The sequence below is a fragment of the Dromaius novaehollandiae genome, chromosome 2, assembly GCF_036370855.1.
Source record: "Dromaius novaehollandiae isolate bDroNov1 chromosome 2, bDroNov1.hap1, whole genome shotgun sequence".
Taxonomy (NCBI): Eukaryota; Metazoa; Chordata; class Aves; order Casuariiformes; family Dromaiidae; genus Dromaius; species Dromaius novaehollandiae.
The window spans coordinates 49,482,962-49,501,545 of NC_088099.1; the positions used below are offsets into that span (position 1 = coordinate 49,482,962).

Sequence of the window (18,584 nt, forward strand, 5' to 3'; positions counted from 1 at the left end):
GAAAACTTGGTTTTCCTAGGTATTTTCTCTACAAGAAAATTAAAACTGTGCGACTTGTTTTTGTGATTGCAGGCTGTGTTGATTTTTGGCGGTGTCAAAGGAAGATCTATGCCCTTTCAGTGCCCAAGGCTATTACCCAATTGCCCATTCGACTGCATAAGTTTATTTGGAAGCTCTTGGCTCCGGAACTAATCAATGTAGAAATTATGTCTCCGACCTTGAAACTTCAGCAACACGTCCCAGAGCAGAGGTGCAACACAAGCTACAGTTACAGCATCATTAGTGCCACTCCAGAGAGGGATTTAAATGTTGGTATATTCTGTCCTGGTGGATCTATTGAAAAGATTCAGATGAGGAACAATGTTACCATATCCTTAAAAACATTTGGTAAAGGATTCTTCAATGAGTCTAATCATCAGGATCTGAAAATGTCTTTTGTGCAACATATTAAAGGTAAGGTAGTGTTTTGTACCCCTTTCCCCACTGTCATATCTTTCAATACATTTATTAATACACATATGAATAAACAGAAATAAGAGTTCAATTCTGTAGCTTCTAGGCCTGGTGTGATTACTTGGACAAATCTTTATTTGAATCAGTGGCATTGTTTATTTCTTGAAAAAATAAAAAAACTTTGTTTTTTCCTACCTAACAGAAGGTAGGTAGGTGGTCGTGGGAAATTCTGCAGATAAGTCTGTGCTAGCTGTGAAAATTACTGATGTGAAAGAGGTGGTAGGTGACTTGTATTGCTGGTACTGAGATGCCATTGACTGTATAAATTTGCTGGTTGCAGGTGTAAGTGATGCATTTTTGTTACGGAGGAGAAAGGCTAGATAATTTTGCCTGCTGAAAGAGAAAGCTGCTTTTTTTTTTTTTTTTTTTTTTTTTTCCCCCCCCAAGTATTGAAACTAAGTGCGTTTTCATTCCTGTATTCTTTTCCTTTACTACAGACGAATGTACTTTCACTGTGAGTCCAGGCCCAAAAGCTAGACTTTACTTACAGACTCCCAACTGGCCTTACGGTCTACCTCCTTATGTCTCTATATCATGGTACATCACGGTGCCCAGTAAGCAAGTTGCTCGCCTGGGGTTCTCAAAGGACCGCATGGGCATTGCTTGCGAGACAGGACGTGCTTATGTCAACATACAGGAACAGAAACTCGGGGCAGAAGAAACTGTGCGCCGGGAGGATGAGCTTCTGCCTGAGCCCCTAGATATGTACCACAGCTTCTGGGTAAACATCTCTAACTGTAAACCTGTGGATAAGATGCATTTGACCTTACCATTCTGGGTGACTTTTGCTGAAAAAAAGATAGGTGAGTCCTGTAAAGTTGTGGTGGTTTGTTTCCCACTTGATTCCTTTCTTTCCATTTGTGAGAACAATAATGCATGCTGGTCTGCTGCATGCCTTGGGATTTTACATCTTCATGAGTGTGTTTTATGAGATCCCTGCCTTCTGAAACACCTGTTTCTCAAAAACCTCCTTGAGTTACAGATGAGTACTTTTAGAGGCTGGGAAGAAAGATATTTTTTCATATGTCTTTTGAATTTGGAGAAGGGGGGGATTTTGGTTTGTGACATTATTTATTTATTTATTTTTGCTTTTTCTATTAGAGATAACAGCCAGAAGGATCAAGTGATGTTTTACCCTCTCAAGGTCACAGACCTGGTGAATGACTTGGGATTTGATTGTGCAAACTTATTCCTCCAAGTAGTCTTTACTTAATGTTAGCAGTTCCATTAGTTTCAGTGTTCACACGAGTATGAAATAATCCTTTGGGCAGGTCTGACCATTTAGTGGGGAGCACCCTGACTACTAACAGCAAAATCTGTATTCTTGTCTTTTCATCTCCCTGAAACGCAAGTTGTTTAAAAAGGAATTTTTAGGGTAGGCTTTGCTCAGACCATGTAATTTGCTTCAGATTTGTCAATAATTTAGGTATGCAAGCAGTTCCCATTTTCCTCTTTGGGAGTCTGCTCCTGTCTGTAGAAGTATTGGCTACACAGGCTAGAGCAGAAACAGTATCAAATTAGTGGGTTTTTTGTTTGTTTTTTTTTGTTTTTTTTTGTAATCTCTGTGTGTATTTTAAACATGCAGCATTTCTCTCTTTGCTCATACATGGACTTTCCTGATGGATTTTATGACCCCTAGTTGTGTTGGCTTGGGGTTTCCTTTTATATCTCTCAGAAGAAATTTGTACTGGTGGAAGGTTGGTGAAATGTAACTACTTTCTTTACTGAATCCTTGTCTCTCTCTCCCAACACTTTACTATTTCTTGCCTATCCAGCCAGAGGCATGTGAGACATCTGAGGTAAGTTTAACTGTATTGAATTCTTACACCAAGGGCTTATAGCTTTTTATTTTTATTTATTTAATTTTTTTGGCTGTGTTCCTTCTCTGGCAGCAGGAGTTCCTCCTCAAACAGTAAGCAGCATGTCTTTGCTCAGCCGTAAACTGCTTAAAAGTGGCTTGTGTACCCGTAGGTGAGCACAGTTTAGGAACTCCTGCTTGGCACACAGCTAGTGCTCTTAGAAATCTTGGAAAGATTCAAATCCAACTGGCTTTTAGAAGAAAGCTCAATATTTTCTACATCTCGCTCAGTGTTATTGTACTTTATTGTCTGCTTGTAGATCTAGCGGTGATAATTGCTGTGGTGTCTGGGGCTGGACTACTTGTGGCTATTGGACTGACCGTGTACTGCGTTAGGAAGAAGTAAGTTCATAATTCAGCATCTGTAACAGCAGTTCAATAAGACATTTCTGGAGAGCCGCTGGGCCCTCTTTATTTCAAATGTTGATACAGATTCTTAGAACAAGGGTCTGAAGCATAAGGTAGGCAATACACTGAGGGTTAAAGTAAAGTGACTCCAAGAATGCTGCTCTGCTCCAAATTGCTTGGCTTTAATAGTGAGCTTTTGCATTAGTGTGGGCTTCTGGTTATACTGAAAGTAAGGTATTGGTTGGATTTAATCAGTGGTTGCTATGAAATGAAATTGCAGTGAATGTGGTTGCTCTGCCTATGACTATAAAAGACTGTGTAAAAAAGCTTTAAACTCACTTTACTGGTGTCTCAAAATTAGCCAAGCTTATGCATCACTGCTTTGAGACAGAGTCCCTAAATTGATTCCAAATCATTAAATTAAGACTTTTTTTCTAAAGAGTATATCATGTTTTATTCCTCACGGTCAGAGGAATTTTATTTTCTGAGGATGGACCAAAGTGACAACCTCTTTATTACATGCCTGTAGAATGGCAGAGAAAAGTCAGACACAACAAGAGCTATTTTTCTTCAAGACAACCTGTAGCAATTTATTCTGGGGTTTGCACACCAAATAGGAGCACTTTTTAAAGACAGATGAGCCCTTTGGGAGAAAACTAGATTGTGCAAAGGAAACATACATAGCATTACTCATACAAGGAGAGTTTGAAGCCATCGATAGCTTGGGGTTTCTGATACACGTATGCTCAGTGCTGGCAGAGTAATTGGGTCCTGGAGCTATAAAGCTGGGACAAAGTTGTCTAATATGTTGACTAGAGCTTTGTAAGCATACATCTCTGCCACTCAGGAAAGACTTTGGAAATACAAGCTTAATCTTTAGCTTAGCCTTTGCTCTTTCCACCTTGTGATGGTCACATCAGAAACAGAAAAAGTTAATTTGACTTTTGTAAGCGGATCCAGCTTAGTTTACTTGTCTTGAGCAACAGTCAGCCTCATTTTGTGAGGGTCTGATGGCGATTAGGTCCAGTTAATACCTGTGGATGTTAAGAGCCTCCGTGCACAGCACAGTTGGGACCCCTGAACTTGGGAGATTGCTGGAGTTGATCTTGCAAACTCCAAAGTCAGTAGAACAGAAATAGGGAACTGAATACTGAAAAGTTATTTTCTGTTTTTTTGTTTGTTTGTTTAAAAAAGGTGCTGTATTTGGAAAGCATGTCTAGATTCGAGAAGTATTTTTCCTAAAATTGCAAGTGTAGCCTTCAATCCAGGTAGACTGTCTAATACTGAGAAGCTGAAATGGATAAATAGAAGTTGTCATTATCTAGTTTAAATGCCCCAGCCATGTATTCTTTCTGACCTGTTGATTTCAACTTTAAAACAGGAAGAAGAAAAGCCAGAATCCTATGGTGGGAGTATACAATACTAATGTGAATACCGAGATGCCTGGAAAACAAGGTTTATTTAAAAAAGGGAGGAAAAACAATGAATCTCATGTTTATGCAGTGATTGATGATGCTATGGTCTATGGGCACTTACTGAAGGAATCCAATGGCTCAGTCGCTCCAGAAGTTGATGTGTACCGGCCTTTTGATGGTCCCATTGGTAGCTTGCCACCTTCTCCACCTCCTTTGTCTTTCAGAAAAGACATTAAACTCTCTTCTAGCGTAGAGGAACCTCCGCTTCTGACAGAAACAGATCATGATGCTTACACATTTGCTCATCAGAAAACAGGGGAATCGGAGAACAATGGAGATGCAAATGAAAAGAATAATGGAGATGCAAGCATATCTTTGCTGGAGAATAAGGAACAGGATGGTTTAGAGGAATAATTTTATACAGAGTATAGCCGTTTCCTGTGGAAATACAGGGGACCTGTATGGACAAGGGTCTTGGCGGGGGGTGAGGGGGGAGGGAAGAGGAGGAATATTATTTAAGTGTGTTTTTTATATTGTTTTTGTTATTGTTTTAACTTCAGCTGCTGGTAGATTCCAATTTTAAAGTGAATATCTAGCAAACTCAAAAACAGTAGATGCTCTCCAGGAATGTATGCACTTTCACTTGTGAAAGAGATGGCAAAGGTACACTCCTTTTTGTTTTGTTTTGTTTTGTTTTTTAATTTTCAAGACATCAGGAAAATGGATTCCTAACAGTACCAGGTTAAAACTGCGGCAATAAATAGAAGGGAAGGAGTATTTTGTCCAGTATTTCTTCTTCTCTCACAAGTGATTTGTCCTATGTGTAGGCTGATGACTTTTTGAAGGCATAGGCCACATCCCTGGTTCAAGGCAGCTCCAGATTGCATAGATGTTGGCTCCTTTTCCTAGTCTCTGAGCACAGGAGGGGACGTTGAATGCCATTTCCACCACTTGCTTCTTGAAAGTTCACATTTAGCATGCTGGTGGCTATGCAAATGTAGTGAAAGATCCTGTATGCTGCCTGAAAGAGTCCTGTTTATGTAAATCATTGTGAATACTTGAGCTCATGCTCTTCTAGTTCAGAAGTAAAGTTACAGGTGTTTTTCTCTAATTTCCAACTGGTGTTAAAATACTTCCATAGCACTGTGTGAACCTATACAAAATACTCTTTGCTTTTCTTTTTTACAAAAACTGTTTTGAAAGCCTAAAACAATTTGCACTCCTGTTCAGATGCCTGTAGTGTTCACATTTTACTAATATCTTGCCCCTTTTGGTCCCAGATAAGTGTGAGGATGCAATGAAGAAATAATGATGTGGTGATCCAGTTGCTTAATAATGCTTTGCACTTGGCCTGTAAGAGATGCTGTCTTATTAAGTAAAGGATAAAAAAGAGGCAAAGAAAATGCATTCTGTTTTCAGCAGACAGTTTCTCTGGAGTGCAAGATATATGAGTGAATCCATAAGGAAAGCCTTTTTCTTTTGGTCAACAGGTTGACTTTAACAACCATGTTGAAATGAAGGTGGAGATCAACTCTTGTTTTGTGGTGCAACTTTACTTCTCCATGATCTAATTGCCTTTAAAAACTACCTCTTAAAAACAGGAAAATAATATGGTTCACTTAAGTGCTGTAGTTAGAACGTCCCTCAGTTTCTGTGCCTTCTAGAGCTTGAGGGTCAATCTTCATGCATCAGAGGACTAAGGGTATATGAATTAAATTGCCTTTTGTATACAGACGTCTGGCCTGTCTAGGTGTGCAGTTAGTGAGGATGTTTGCAGTTTTGTGTGCATCACTAGCCAACCTGGGGAGTTCTCTCTGAATGTCTTACCCTCACTGTTTCTTGTCTAATAATACCGAGTGCCTTCTAATTTATAGACAGTGTTGTGTATCTTGCATGCAATAATATTAGATATAATAATGTCTAAAATGAAAATGTCTGTAATAGAAACGTTACTGTTTACATCAAAAGAAATATGGCTTTCTCCCTCTTAACTAAGTTGGCATTGCAAATTAACTATTTATGCACTCAATTCTGTATGTGTAATAGTATATACCATTATCACACTGATTGTTATACTGGTTCCAAGCAGTATGTCATATCTGACTCAGTTTCCTGTAGCATATAGCAAGACCTGTGCCAGCTAAAAGTGCATTTTAACTGTTTTGTGTATTTTTGTGCTTACATTTAGCATTTTAATATACAAGTGTGTGTTCCTAGATCTCTGGCTAGTCATTGGGATCACATATTTCAAAGTGTACCAGAGTATTTTAATGTGATTTGAGAACTTGATTTCTGCAATACCGATGACTATTTTTCTCAGGTAACTGAATTGCCACAGTACATTTCATCAGAGTAGTCCAGTTGTGCATTCATCTGGTCAATATTTATCTCTTCTCTTTTCTTGAAAAGGAATGAGAAGTTCATTAAAGAAATTCAAAGCTGTCTCATCCTCTAGCTCAGTTTCTGCAGTTGCTTTTCTGCCAAATCTTTTAAGTTCATGTTCTTGCTAACTAACTGAAGAGAATGTAATAGAGTTCAGGCTTTTGCTCACAACCTCTCAATTTTTGAAGGAAAGATATGATGCTTGTTGATTGTTTGTTTGTTTTAACTCAGCTTTTGATATGGCAATATAAACCTTCGTTTACAGTTGTTTTCTATCTGAGGTTGACTTTCACTATGCTTACTTGGGTATGCCTAGGATAAGGGTTCAGACTAAATTCCAGTTTCATTTTTCATGAAGAGAAAGTTTCTACTTAAATATTTTTTAAATAAAATGTAACTATACTACCAGCTGGAGTGATTACTGTCTCATAAATGTGTGTATGTGTATAAATATGTGCATTATATGAGTGGAGTTAAATATTGAGAACCTCCATATCTTCTGATCGTCTTGGAATGATCCCTCAAGCATTTCCCAATGAATGGTCTCTGCAGTCCAACCAGCTTGTGGATTTAGGTTTCTACATAAAAACAACATAGACTGGAGCAATCAGAGGAATCTAGTAAAGGAATCTGGTGCTTCAGAATATTCTAGTGGCGCTTGGAAATCCTATGAAGCAGGGAAGCTTCCTGTAGGATTTCCAGAACAAGTCTCCTTTTAGAGAAAAGAGGGAGGGGTAACTCCATCAGCTAATATATACATGCCCAACTCTGCAGACCTCATGCTGGGAAAACTTGTACAGATTTTAAGGAGAGCCTTGCCTCCCTGTGGAATATAGAATCAGCCTCCAGTATTTTGATGCCTGACTGCCCGTAGCGACGGCAGCATCCTAGACAACAGGAATGGGTTTCTGGAGGACCTAGTTCACAGTGAGACCATTCTGTGGACTGGACATGTCATGGTTTGCTTGCTGCGTAGGCAAAAATATGGTATTAATTGCTGTTTTTAAAGGAGTGTGTTTAGATTCTTGGGGAGAAGCATTATAAAATATCTGTAGCTTCCTATATGACAATGAATGGTCCTGCAGCTTATTGGTAAGATCATAATGTCTCTAATTTATTCGAGCCTAACTGACATAAAAAATTGAATTCCAAATTAATTTCTTTTCAGGGATAATAGCACAAAAGTACAGTTTATTACTAGTGTTTCAGGCCAGAAGAGAGCTTTATGAAAATGTATGAACCTCTTTGTTTCTAAATTAAAGTGCAGGGAATCTGTATGTATAGCTGCTTCTTTATTTGCTTCTCTTATAATTTTGAAGCAAATTTCATGCACACGGACAGTAGTGCTTGAAACCTCACTACTTTTGAGGATTTCAGTGATCTTTGGGAATGCATCTTAGGCTGAATTAGTCAGATCAACTCTTGGAAAGCATCGGATATTGAGCAAGGATTGGCCAGTCTCTGGGCCCCCTCTGAAATCGCCGCTGAATATGAGTGTAAATGGAGATACTCAGTCGTTTGGATGTTGACTGAGATTGTGCCATCCTGGAGCAGCTCCTATGCAATGGTCTTTATCTAAAGATAAAAATTTCTAATTTCAATTAATCATTGAGAGGTAAGTGTCCATAGAAGGAGAGCATTTTGTAACCTCCTGGCCAGACTGTAATTTTCTTTTGAAGAGCAAAGAGAAACAGAGACTCTCTTCCTGAGAGTGGTAAAGTTGGAGGGATAAATACTTTTTGCTTCTTAGGCTTGATACTATGAGGTGCTTGAAAATCCTTATGTAGCAGAATGCTCAAAAATGGCTTTATTTTAAGCATGTGAATAGTCCTACTGCAATCTCAAGATAAATCAGGAGCCAAGCTACTATGTATTGGATTAGAGTGAAAGTTGCAGAGCAACATTAAGAAATGAGAAGGGGTTTTGTTGTGGACACCAGAATAACATTTAGACCTCAGCTCCTTGACCAAAGAAAAAAACTCATGCTACTATGAAGAAACTGTATCCTGGGATACTTGTAGGTCTGACAGAATAATTTTTAGTATCTGAATGTTGTGGGGGGATAGGGACAAGGAGGAAGCAAAGTGCTGAATAACCTGATCTGTGTATGCATCTTCACCAGCTGGTGTCTAAAGGCAGGCTGTAGTATACAGAAAGGTGGGAGTAAAACTGCACCCTCCCCCCCCCCCCCCACAAAAAAAAGACCTCTGAGGCTGGAAACTTAAAAATTCATAGAGATTCATTCCTTTAGTATTAATGTTTTTCTACATGTAGCTTAGTGATAGCTTCCCAACAAGTAAGTAAGTGAGAGTTACGTGTTTTTCTTTGAAATGCAGGAATTCTGGTGTGAACAAGCAATCCACCTTGGAGGAAGGGACAGTCCTGTTACAGGGATTACAGACTTCTAGCATGTTGTTCTGTCAACGTAAATGAAGCATGGCAAATTGTTGCAATTAGCAACTGTCTTAATATAATAAAAGTTGTTTTCATAGCTGGGGCTGCATCTGTCTTATATTAAAGAACGCCCATCCAACCATGTACAAGAAACTTCAAAGAAAGAAGGAACTCCTTGGTTTCTTTTAATACTTTTTTTTTTTTTTTTTTTTTTTTTTAATATCCTGGTACAACAATGCCTTAACAACTTAAAACTGTAGGAGAGGAGTACCATGACACATCCTGTCAAAGATGCTTTAGCAGAGCAATATTCCACCATCTTCTTAGACAAGAGACCAGAAAAATGGCATCATTTCTCTGACAGGTGTCTCTCAGAGGAAAACAGGGGGAAAGCTCTGGCAATGTCCTGTCGTCTTTGTGGCAAAACAATTTTATTTTTTCTATTTGGGAAAAATTTGATTTTCAGAATGTATTATTTTAAAAGTTACCAAAACAGTGTTCAATGTAAAGCATGCTCTCCCCTGCCCTTTTTATTTTTTTTAATTTTGCTTCAGAACGAAGCTGAACTTTGAAGTTATTCACCAAAGAAAACATCTGTCTGATGCACACATGCCAATGCATGACGAAGCGACTGGGGGCCTGCCAGAGGAGCAGAGGTGAGTGCCCCGTGCCTCTTCCTGAATGCACCTTTCTGCATATCCCATCAAGGGAAGGGTGAAAGGGAGCACGGGAGGGACGCGGTCTGCTACATGGGACTGGCGTCGTGGGGAGCTGGGCCCTAGCGAGCAAAAGGTGTTTACAGGTCTCCTGGATGCGTTTTGTATCTTCTGGAGGCTTTTTGTTCTGAGGTTCACGTGTTTGGAACATAGAAAACAAGAGGGAAAGCTTGTAAAAGGTAGAAAAGTGGCTTTAGGATACATCAGAGACCCCATAACAGCTTTGACCTTCCTGCTGTTTTTCCTAGCAAGGGTTGAGTATTAGTTTTTATCCCAATGTGTGCACAGTCACAGCCCCTCCGCAGAAGGAGCTGAAAGCTGTGGATGGCCTCGGGCTGCACAAAGCCCTGTTGCTCAATCCTGAAACAGTTTTCCAGCTGAGACACGTTCTGCCTGGCATGTCTCCATCCGTCAGCTAAGGCAGTGCCTCTGCTGCTAAATGCGACTTTTTCCTTCTGAAAAGTAAATTGCATGAAGTTGTGACTGGTCTTAGGCCTCCTGATAAATGGGAATGTTGGAGCTCTACTTGAGGCTTTTGTCACTGCTGTAGCGATGACTCCTGTTAACCTTTTTCCTGATATTTGTCAAAGGCCCTTGGAGAGATGGGTACTAATTTCAGAATATTATTCAAGACCACTGCAGGCTCTGTCCTAGATGCTTGCTGAGGTAAGAAACGCTATGTCCTGCAGTGGAGGCCTTTTTGCTGTTTGGGTAAATATTGGGAGAGTTGAGATGAAATTTCCATTTTAGGATGATATCTTTTCAAATGAAATAGCAACCTGTTGGGGTCCTCTCAGGAACCCTGGGCACGTTTCCACCTGAAGGTGGTCTTAGGATATACTGAACCTTTGCTTCTTGCCACTACAGTAAAAGTATCGTTCCCTTCGATCTTTATCTTAAGGACCGAAACACTACAGACAGAACCTGTACAGACAGATTCCTCATTAAATAAGATTTAACCACTGCAAGACATCTGTTAAGTACTTGGATATAAATCTAGTTTTCTCTGTGGAAGACCTTGGCCCTCAAGTTAGATTCACCTCATGGTCTCAAGAGTATGAACAGATCCCTGAGCCAAATTGTTTTAGCATCTGCTTCAAATCCATCACTGCAAATGCTTTTTATTTATAAGTACCTTCTTAAGGAAAAAGAGAAGCAAATTAATGGTATATTTCTCTTCTTAAAGTGCTACTTGTATTTAATTGCTGGATCTTGGGGGGGGAACCCTGAAAACAAATTTGCATAAATGTTGTTCCATAACAAAGAGTTAACTATGAAGCTAAATAGTCACTTCTATCTAGATGAAAATGACTGCTGTACAGTTTAAGCAGAAAAGTATAGTTTTGTTCATGCCAGACTGCACACCTGTGCTCCAGGGCATGATTGCATGAGACTTTCAACTTGCGAGACCTGCCGCATCCACCAGTGCATTATTATGCCATAGATATTTAGAAACTTTTGAAGTTCTGCTACTTAGAAAAATAATGCGACTTCTCATCTCTTCAAAAGTGAAGAGTTGACAGATAAATGTTGGGATGTTCTTGTATAAGAAGAATTAAGATTTGTGCAAACCCAAGAGCTTGAATCTTTATAAGTTTTGCATTTCCAAAGTAAATTAAAACATTCCACTTCCTGTAAAATCAAGCCTGTTTAGAAATTTGGTAATTACTTTCACAGATAAATTCTTTATTTATTCAAAAGATTGAAAAGGTTCATACTTTTTCCTTTCATCCATTTCCTTAAGTTAATGGGAGTGGGGCTGGCTCTTTATTTAATAAGCGGCAAACTTTAAAAAGTGAGCAAAGACGTAACGATATCTTCTAGTGTGATTGCCGTATTAGCATTTTGTAGCTAATTTAGACTTTTAGAACAATTAAAAAAAGAAAAAAAAAGCAGCAAGCCATTACATTTTCCTTTCAAATTTCTATTCTTCAGGTTAATGGAGAAAAGTTTCCAAACATCTTAAACTGACCTAACGAAAGTCGCAGGTTCATGCACATATCCAATATCCCAGAAGACAAAATCTAATGTTATTTCCTTTCTTAGCTCATTTTCTTCAGATGTTTGACATTTACTATGTATTTGTGTATTTTGATTTTAGATTTTTGGCTGATCAGTTCTGGAGATCACACTCCTACACATTTTTCTTAGGTTTTCTTGGTCACCAGACTGAGTCAAAGGATCAGACGCAGCTTCAGCTGAAAGGAGATGCTGAATTTCTGTGAGGATGCTTCCTTATACAACTTCTGGGAAATTAAAAATGTGAGCAATCTGTGTTTAGGTTATAGCTGGAAATAAGACAACTCAACCTAGCAATGTTGAACTGTATGTCAGGTAAGTTTCTCCAAGTACTTAGTTATTGACTGGAAGGCAAATTTTGTCATCATCCCCCGTTCTGCTCCTACTCCTCTGTCCTGTAGTTTCACATCTTCTCTTCCTCTCCTCCCATACTCCCTAGTCAGCTTAATTCAAACTGGAAGTCAACCGACACCACTTTTCTGGTGAATTTTGTTCTCCGTGAGGTTTACACTCAGATAGAAATACTGGAGTGAAATAACTTTTAACCTCTGGCTATAGTGTATTTCTTATCCCAGCCACACCTGAACCTCCTTGATTTAACTGAATTAAATGTCTCTGCTGACTCCCTCCCTCCCTCCCTCCCTGCTGGAGGGATTACAGCAAGGGAGTTGGATGAGATTTTCAACAGTGGGCTTCCCACGTTTTGCTGACACAAATGCACTTCAGAGTTGAATGAATTGATAGCTCTTGAAGTTATTGTTTGCCTTTAATTTCAAGTAGCTGCAGAATTCTTTGGAAGAACATTAATACAGGTAGGAGAGACTCAGATTATTCTGGAAGCTCTCACTTCTCTTCACTTGAATGACCTCCTCTATGAGTAATACCTAATTAGACACCAGATTAGATGGAAACGTGCAGAACAATAACCCAGGCCCATGAATGGTGCTATGAATCATGTAACCTCTTTCCAAGATGAGCTTTACAAAATCTGTAATTGCTTCACTAACATTTACAATAGCAAAAATGTCTCCACAATTTACATTTTGCGTTAAGTGGTGCAGCGGTGATGACTTGTGGCTTTTGGTCACCAATGAACAAAATAGAAGATCTGTTCCCCTTCCTGCTACCTTGAAGTACAAAAAGATAATGAAAATGCATTGCTATCCTTTTGAATTGTTATGTTTTGAGGTTCAGATACCAATTGTAACTTCTAATCATTAAGGTGAAACTTATCCTTTATTTTGAGGGTGGGTGTTTTCCTGTATCCTAAGCCTAGGCTAGGCTTTAAGCTTGTCCTCACCCTGCAGGTGCTGCCCCATTCCCACTGAAGTCAGGGAGATCACCACCACCTATAAAGTGAGCGAGATGTGTCCGTAGCCCCACAGGCTCCTTCCCACAGCACAGAGACCATTTTCAGTAATTTCCTTGACTTATTTCTAACAGTGGAAATGAGGTGTTAGAGCCACCTGACTGATGTGGAAGCAGTGGACAGACTTCAAATTTTGAAACTCCCCACAGGGTGTGTGTGGGGGTGGGATTGCGTCTCTGAAAACGAAGCTCCTATAGGAGCTGAACTTCCAAATGATTTCCTCTGTGCCATGGGCAGTTTCTGATCAATATGCTTGGATAACTAGGTTTCAAAGAGGTGCTGCAAAAACAAAGGGAGATGGTTATTGAATGTGGCAAGCTGTCGGTGATGGTGGGTATATTTGTTTTCCTGACACTCAGTGGTTATGGCTTGGATCCAGCTCAGACATTTTTTTTAACTTTAACTCATATTTAGGTATTTATTATTGTTAACTAATAATCAATGCAGAAATTTGCTTTGGCTCACATGACCATGGTGAGGATGCGGAGACACAGAAGACGACTCCCTTTCTGAGCACTCCTTGCTGCAGCAGGAGCTGTGCATAAAGCTTTTTGTATTCCTGGATCGCAACCACCCACCTTTCTTGCCAATGTCCTGGAGATGCAACGGGGTGGTTAAGCAGAGTGTGCTGTGCTTTCAGGGGTGATAAGTACTGAGCATGCTGCCCCTGGGCCCTCCTGAGCCAGCTCGTGTGCATGCACTGCCTCTGCAAGATATTGGTCAGCCTCTCTGCCTTGACTTTTTACACAGGGGGCTCTGCAAGGGGCTGCTCATGCAGTTGCTTTTGATGATGTTAGTTCAAGCTACCACCCGTCTGCCCACTGGGTCTCCACTCCCAGTCATGGTGTTCGGTTAAATAGCTTGCAGCACCATCCTCTTCCAGCAAAACATCTTTAGATATCTTTATACAGCAGTAGGAGCATAAGATTTTACCTTTGTAGGCATTGATTGTAGACCTTACCTAAAAAAAGAAAAAGAGCCAGCCTTTTCCCTGGGAGAAAGGAAGCATTTTGCCACTTGCTCTGAAATGCATCAAGTTTTCATTGACAAGTGATTACTCATAGTGAATATGCTTATCCGTGCTCAGACTTATTTATAACCCACGCTGGGGCTGATTGTTTCGAAGCAGAGAATGACTTGTTTTGTGATTAATAACTCTGCGTTGAATAACTGCCATCGTGCAGCCATGTCTGTAAGACTTGGCCCTCTTTTGCAGCAGCACGATGGGGATCAAGCACCACGTCGGCCCCAGGAGCCAACCCGTGGGGCCATGGCCACGTTCCCCAAGCAAGTCCCTGCCTGATGCGTTCCCTTGGTGCTGGCCCCCAAATCTCAGTCTGAATTGGAGGCCACTGTGTGAACTGCAGCCAAGATACTGGTGAAATCTAGGTCACAGCTCGAGGAAACGTGGGAGGGAGAAGGAGCTCTCCTGCTAATGGCCATATAGGGAGGGTGTGCTTGTGCCTGGTTACTTACATTTCACCTTCTTCCAAAAAACCGCTGCTATAGTAGCACTTGCTGCTGTTTTACTGCATGCATAACAGCAGCGCTACGTACCAAGCCTGCTATGAAATTACTAGTATTGCTAACACGGGATGATATAATGCAAGAAGAGTGTTGAATCAGGATTTCCAGGCAAGCTTAATTTTCACATTTTCCTGATTTTTATGGGCCTGGGCTTTACAGCCTTGCTATGTCTTAACTTGTGTATGTGCACCTCTGATCGTGCAGGATTCGAACCTGAAGTCCTACAGCTGTAATGTTCATAATACTCGAGTGCCCTTTGCGTTACAAACAGCCCTAACAGAGAGGAGGAGGGCAGGACGGCGCCAGCTGCCGGGGTTATTGCGGCTGCCCTGCGGACCCGCTCCCTGCGTGCGCTCTGCGTTAGCGCAGGGTGCGGAGGAGCCTTCCCTTCTCCGAGCCCGGGCCTTTAAACCAGCCTCTCAGCGCTGCTCACGCAGGGCGTGTGACTTTCCTGACAGAGGCATAAAACAGCATTCGTGTTTCTGGGGTGTTACCATGGAGAAGGGCTGGAAAGTAGATGTCGCGACTGAGCAGCCTTCAAAATTTCCCCGCCGGCTTTACGATGCAGCAGAAGTCTGTTCTGCATCAACATGCTGTCAACGTGGTTGGTCTTATATAATGCATTAACGATTCCCCAGCCAGCCGGGAGCCTGTATGTGAGATGGGCAGGGGCGAGGGAGGCGCTGTGTTGCTGTCGCCCTGGCCCGTTTTCCCTACCTGTGGAGGCCTGGATTTAACCGAGGGCTTAGCTCTTGGAGGAAGGGTTGCTTGAGACTCCAGACTCGTGTAATTCCTGTTTTCTGAAATCCCAGTTCTGCTTTCGTACACCTCAGCACTACACTAAATATCACAGCTTGTGACATGCCACGGAGCTGCAGCAGAGGAGATAGTGGGAGAGCTGCAAAATATGACACATGCAGATGAGATTTGACATGATGCAATTCCCATGGAGGGGGAGCTGATAAACAGGCTGGGAAGTTGTTGGATTCTGGGTTTTGGGTTTTGTTTTTTGGTTTTTATAGAGAATTTTAATGCAACTTTAAGTTTCTCTGCCTGAAACAACCAAGTTTAATACCCAAGGTGTCTGAATTCAGGGCACTGAGGAAGAGGAAGGAGACCAGGAAATGTTATCCTCAGCCCCACAGGCTGAAACTGGTTCTTCAGGTCCCCGGTCACAGAGGATGAATGAGAGGAGGGGTGATCACAAGATGACATTTCAGGACCCCAAGCACTGTCCTGAGCTCTGCCTCAGACCTTTGTATGAGCTAGGGCAAAGATAACTGCCTTCTGCCTGTGTCGTTCTGCCCCAGAAGCAGAGGGAAGGAAGTGGATTGAATTTTTTTTGCGGCTTGAGGCCACATCTCTGCTGCAGGGTTTTCAGCAGTGATCAGTTTGCTCTACCATGCAAGAACTGGTAAAGGAAGAAACAAACTGGCAGATGTCCGAAGAGGTCCTGGCAGCATGTGGATGCCTCCTTCATTCCACAAGACAGAGCAGGAGCAAAAAAAACTGTCTTGCCCTTGATGTAGCCAGTTCCTGAAATTCAAGATCATGATTCTCAATAGACCTCCAGGGTCATTCAGGCCCCCTGACTGTCCCATGAAAAAAGGCTGCATCTTTGCATCTGTGCACTGCTCAGTGCAATTTTGCATTGTGAGCTGTATGCTCTTTTTTTGATGTGCAGTCAGCACTTCATAAAGGCCACATGCCCGAGGTGGTTTTAAATCTGGCTCTGGACACTACCTGCACCTGCAGTTCCAGCAGGCTTAAAAACAGACTGCTTGTATAAGCTGACATAACAATTCCTATAAATGTTTGTCCAGAGAAGGAAGAATTCTCAGTAATGATTTTTGTTTGTTTTGAAGCCTTCCACATTTTATATATGTTTTTTTCCCCTAATACCATGCTTTCAGGTTGGATTATTTTTCTGGAGTAATACACTTCTATTACTTTGTTTGCATCCCTCTCTTTTGTGTCTATATTTTAATTTAGGAGTGAAAAGTGCTGCTGGTTGCTCTACTTCATTTTTCAGAGCATATTCCATTTCTAGGCCATGCGGAAAAATGTCAGTCATAGACTGTAGGTACATAGTACCCCACCCACATCATTCACTCCAAGTCTATGCCGTTCAATGGACCCAATTGTTTAACTGTGTTTATAAGAGCAAGGCTATTTCTGGAGTATTTCCTAAAAGCTGACTGTTTTAAAGGCTACCCTTCTGAGGTTTTGGCTTTCTTTTCTGACATAGTATAGAATAAAGTATAAAAGCCAAGAGCTGTTGAAGTGGTTTTCAGAAACTCTGTACTGACATGCAGGCTGGTAGGATCTGCAGCATCTCTTATAGCCTGAAGCTTGGATGCCCTGTGTCGGAGTGGCTCAGAGCACCAGCAGGTTGGATTTGGATTCAGGCAGTTCCAGCGATGGAGACAGCATCCAGGTTGCGCATGAATCCAGATGAAATTCAATCTGTCCATGGACCATGCTGATTTAACAGTAATGCAATATATCACCGTGATTATGCTGTATCATGGCTGGATCTACCTACTCATGAACCGTGTTTTGGTACTGATCATTTAATGTATGATGTATCTCGTTTCCTTTTTGGTGTTCTGGTGGAATTTATTCAGTTTGCTTTGGGCTGAATCACTGTATCAACTTTCAGTTCTTGTCTGGTAATCACTCTTGGCAAAGCTCTAAAAAAAAAGTTGTCTAAAGCTCTAGTGCTGTCACAATCATGTCTCACAAGACAGATTTTCTCAGCTTCCCTGATAGCCTGCCTTGTGACAGCTCATTTGTTGGGTGTCTGAGGTCATGAGTGTGCCCCTGGACCGCCTGCTCCTCTCCTGTGACTGTAGGAGAGGACCCAGGTAGGTAGGTAGGATCCCCTGCTCGGCATCTGTGTCTGCTCAGAGCTGCTGAGGCTGGAAGGCACCTCTGGAGATCATCCTGTCCAACTCCCCTGCTGAAGCAAGGCCACTTAGAGCAGGTTGTCCAGGACCATGTCTAGCCAGCTTTGAATATCTCTGAGGATGGAGACTCCCCACCCTCTCTGGGCAACCTGGTCCAGGGTTTGACCACCCTACAGTAAAAAGTTTTTTCTTATGTTTAAATGAAATTTCTTGTGTTTCAGTTTGCGCCCGCTGCCCCTTGTCCTGTCACTGGGCACCACTGAGGAGAGTCTGGCTCCATCGTCTTTACTTCCATCCACATCAGATATTCATACACCTTGATAAGGTCCCCCTGAGCCTTGTCTTCTCCAGGCTTGAACAGTCCCAGCCCTCTCAGCCTCTCCTCATCTGAGAGATGCTCCAGTCCCCTAATCATCTTCGAGACCCTTTGCTGGAGCTGCTCCAGTATGTCTCTATCTCCCTTGTACTGGGGAGTCCAGCACCGGGCACAGCACTCCAGAGGTGGTCTCGCCACTGCTGAGAAACGTAGAAACGGTACAATATTGAATGACAGAGACCTCGCTTTTGATATCCCTGTGATTCACCATTGACGGGTGTCACAGAAATAAAAAGCATTCCTATTACTGCCATGGGAACCTAAGTTGGCCTCAGGGTGTTTCTGCAGGTGGTGTAGGCTTTATTTCCCCTATCAGGTTTACTTTTATAAGATGCAGTGCTTCCAAAACAGTGTTTTCTGAACATAGCTTCTTGAAACATGTTCTTCATTACCAGCCTGCAAGGTTGCCAAGTGGTTTGTTTGTTTTTTTCTCTTGTTAATAGGCTCACGATTAGCTTTCTAACAGGACTTAAGTGAAAGCAAATGTTTTCTATGATTAACTGTCTGGGTTGCTATGTTCTTTGGTTCAAGTCTACGTGCTAACGTTGCCTGCCCGTGTGTGTATACACAGACACATGCAGCCTCGGTAGCGTCACCCGTGTGAGAAATCATGCCCTGTTGCAGGGGCTCTCATCTACAGATTTTGCCAAAACAAATCCCCAGGTGTCCAAAGCCCAGCCTGTGTCTAGCAGCCCTCCCATAAGGGGGTTTTGGTGAAGCTGTTGTGGCTGTACCCAGGCTTGTTTGAGATTTCGAGG

The 18,584-nt window shown here is 41.6% G+C and overlaps 1 protein-coding gene across 1 annotated transcript in view; it reads left to right on the forward strand.

The window, feature by feature from the left end:
• Positions 1-6,924, forward strand: part of CDCP1 (CUB domain containing protein 1) — a 34,166-nt gene extending 27,242 nt beyond the window's left edge. Inside the window, exons 6-9 of the mRNA XM_026094076.2 lie at positions 73-453; positions 951-1,316; positions 2,632-2,713; positions 4,101-6,924. Of these exons, the coding sequence (XP_025949861.2) occupies positions 73-453; positions 951-1,316; positions 2,632-2,713; positions 4,101-4,548 (1,277 nt within the window). The 3' untranslated portion in view covers positions 4,549-6,924. The remainder of the gene's footprint in view (positions 1-72; positions 454-950; positions 1,317-2,631; positions 2,714-4,100) is intronic.
• Positions 6,925-18,584: the final 11,660 nt, after the last annotated feature.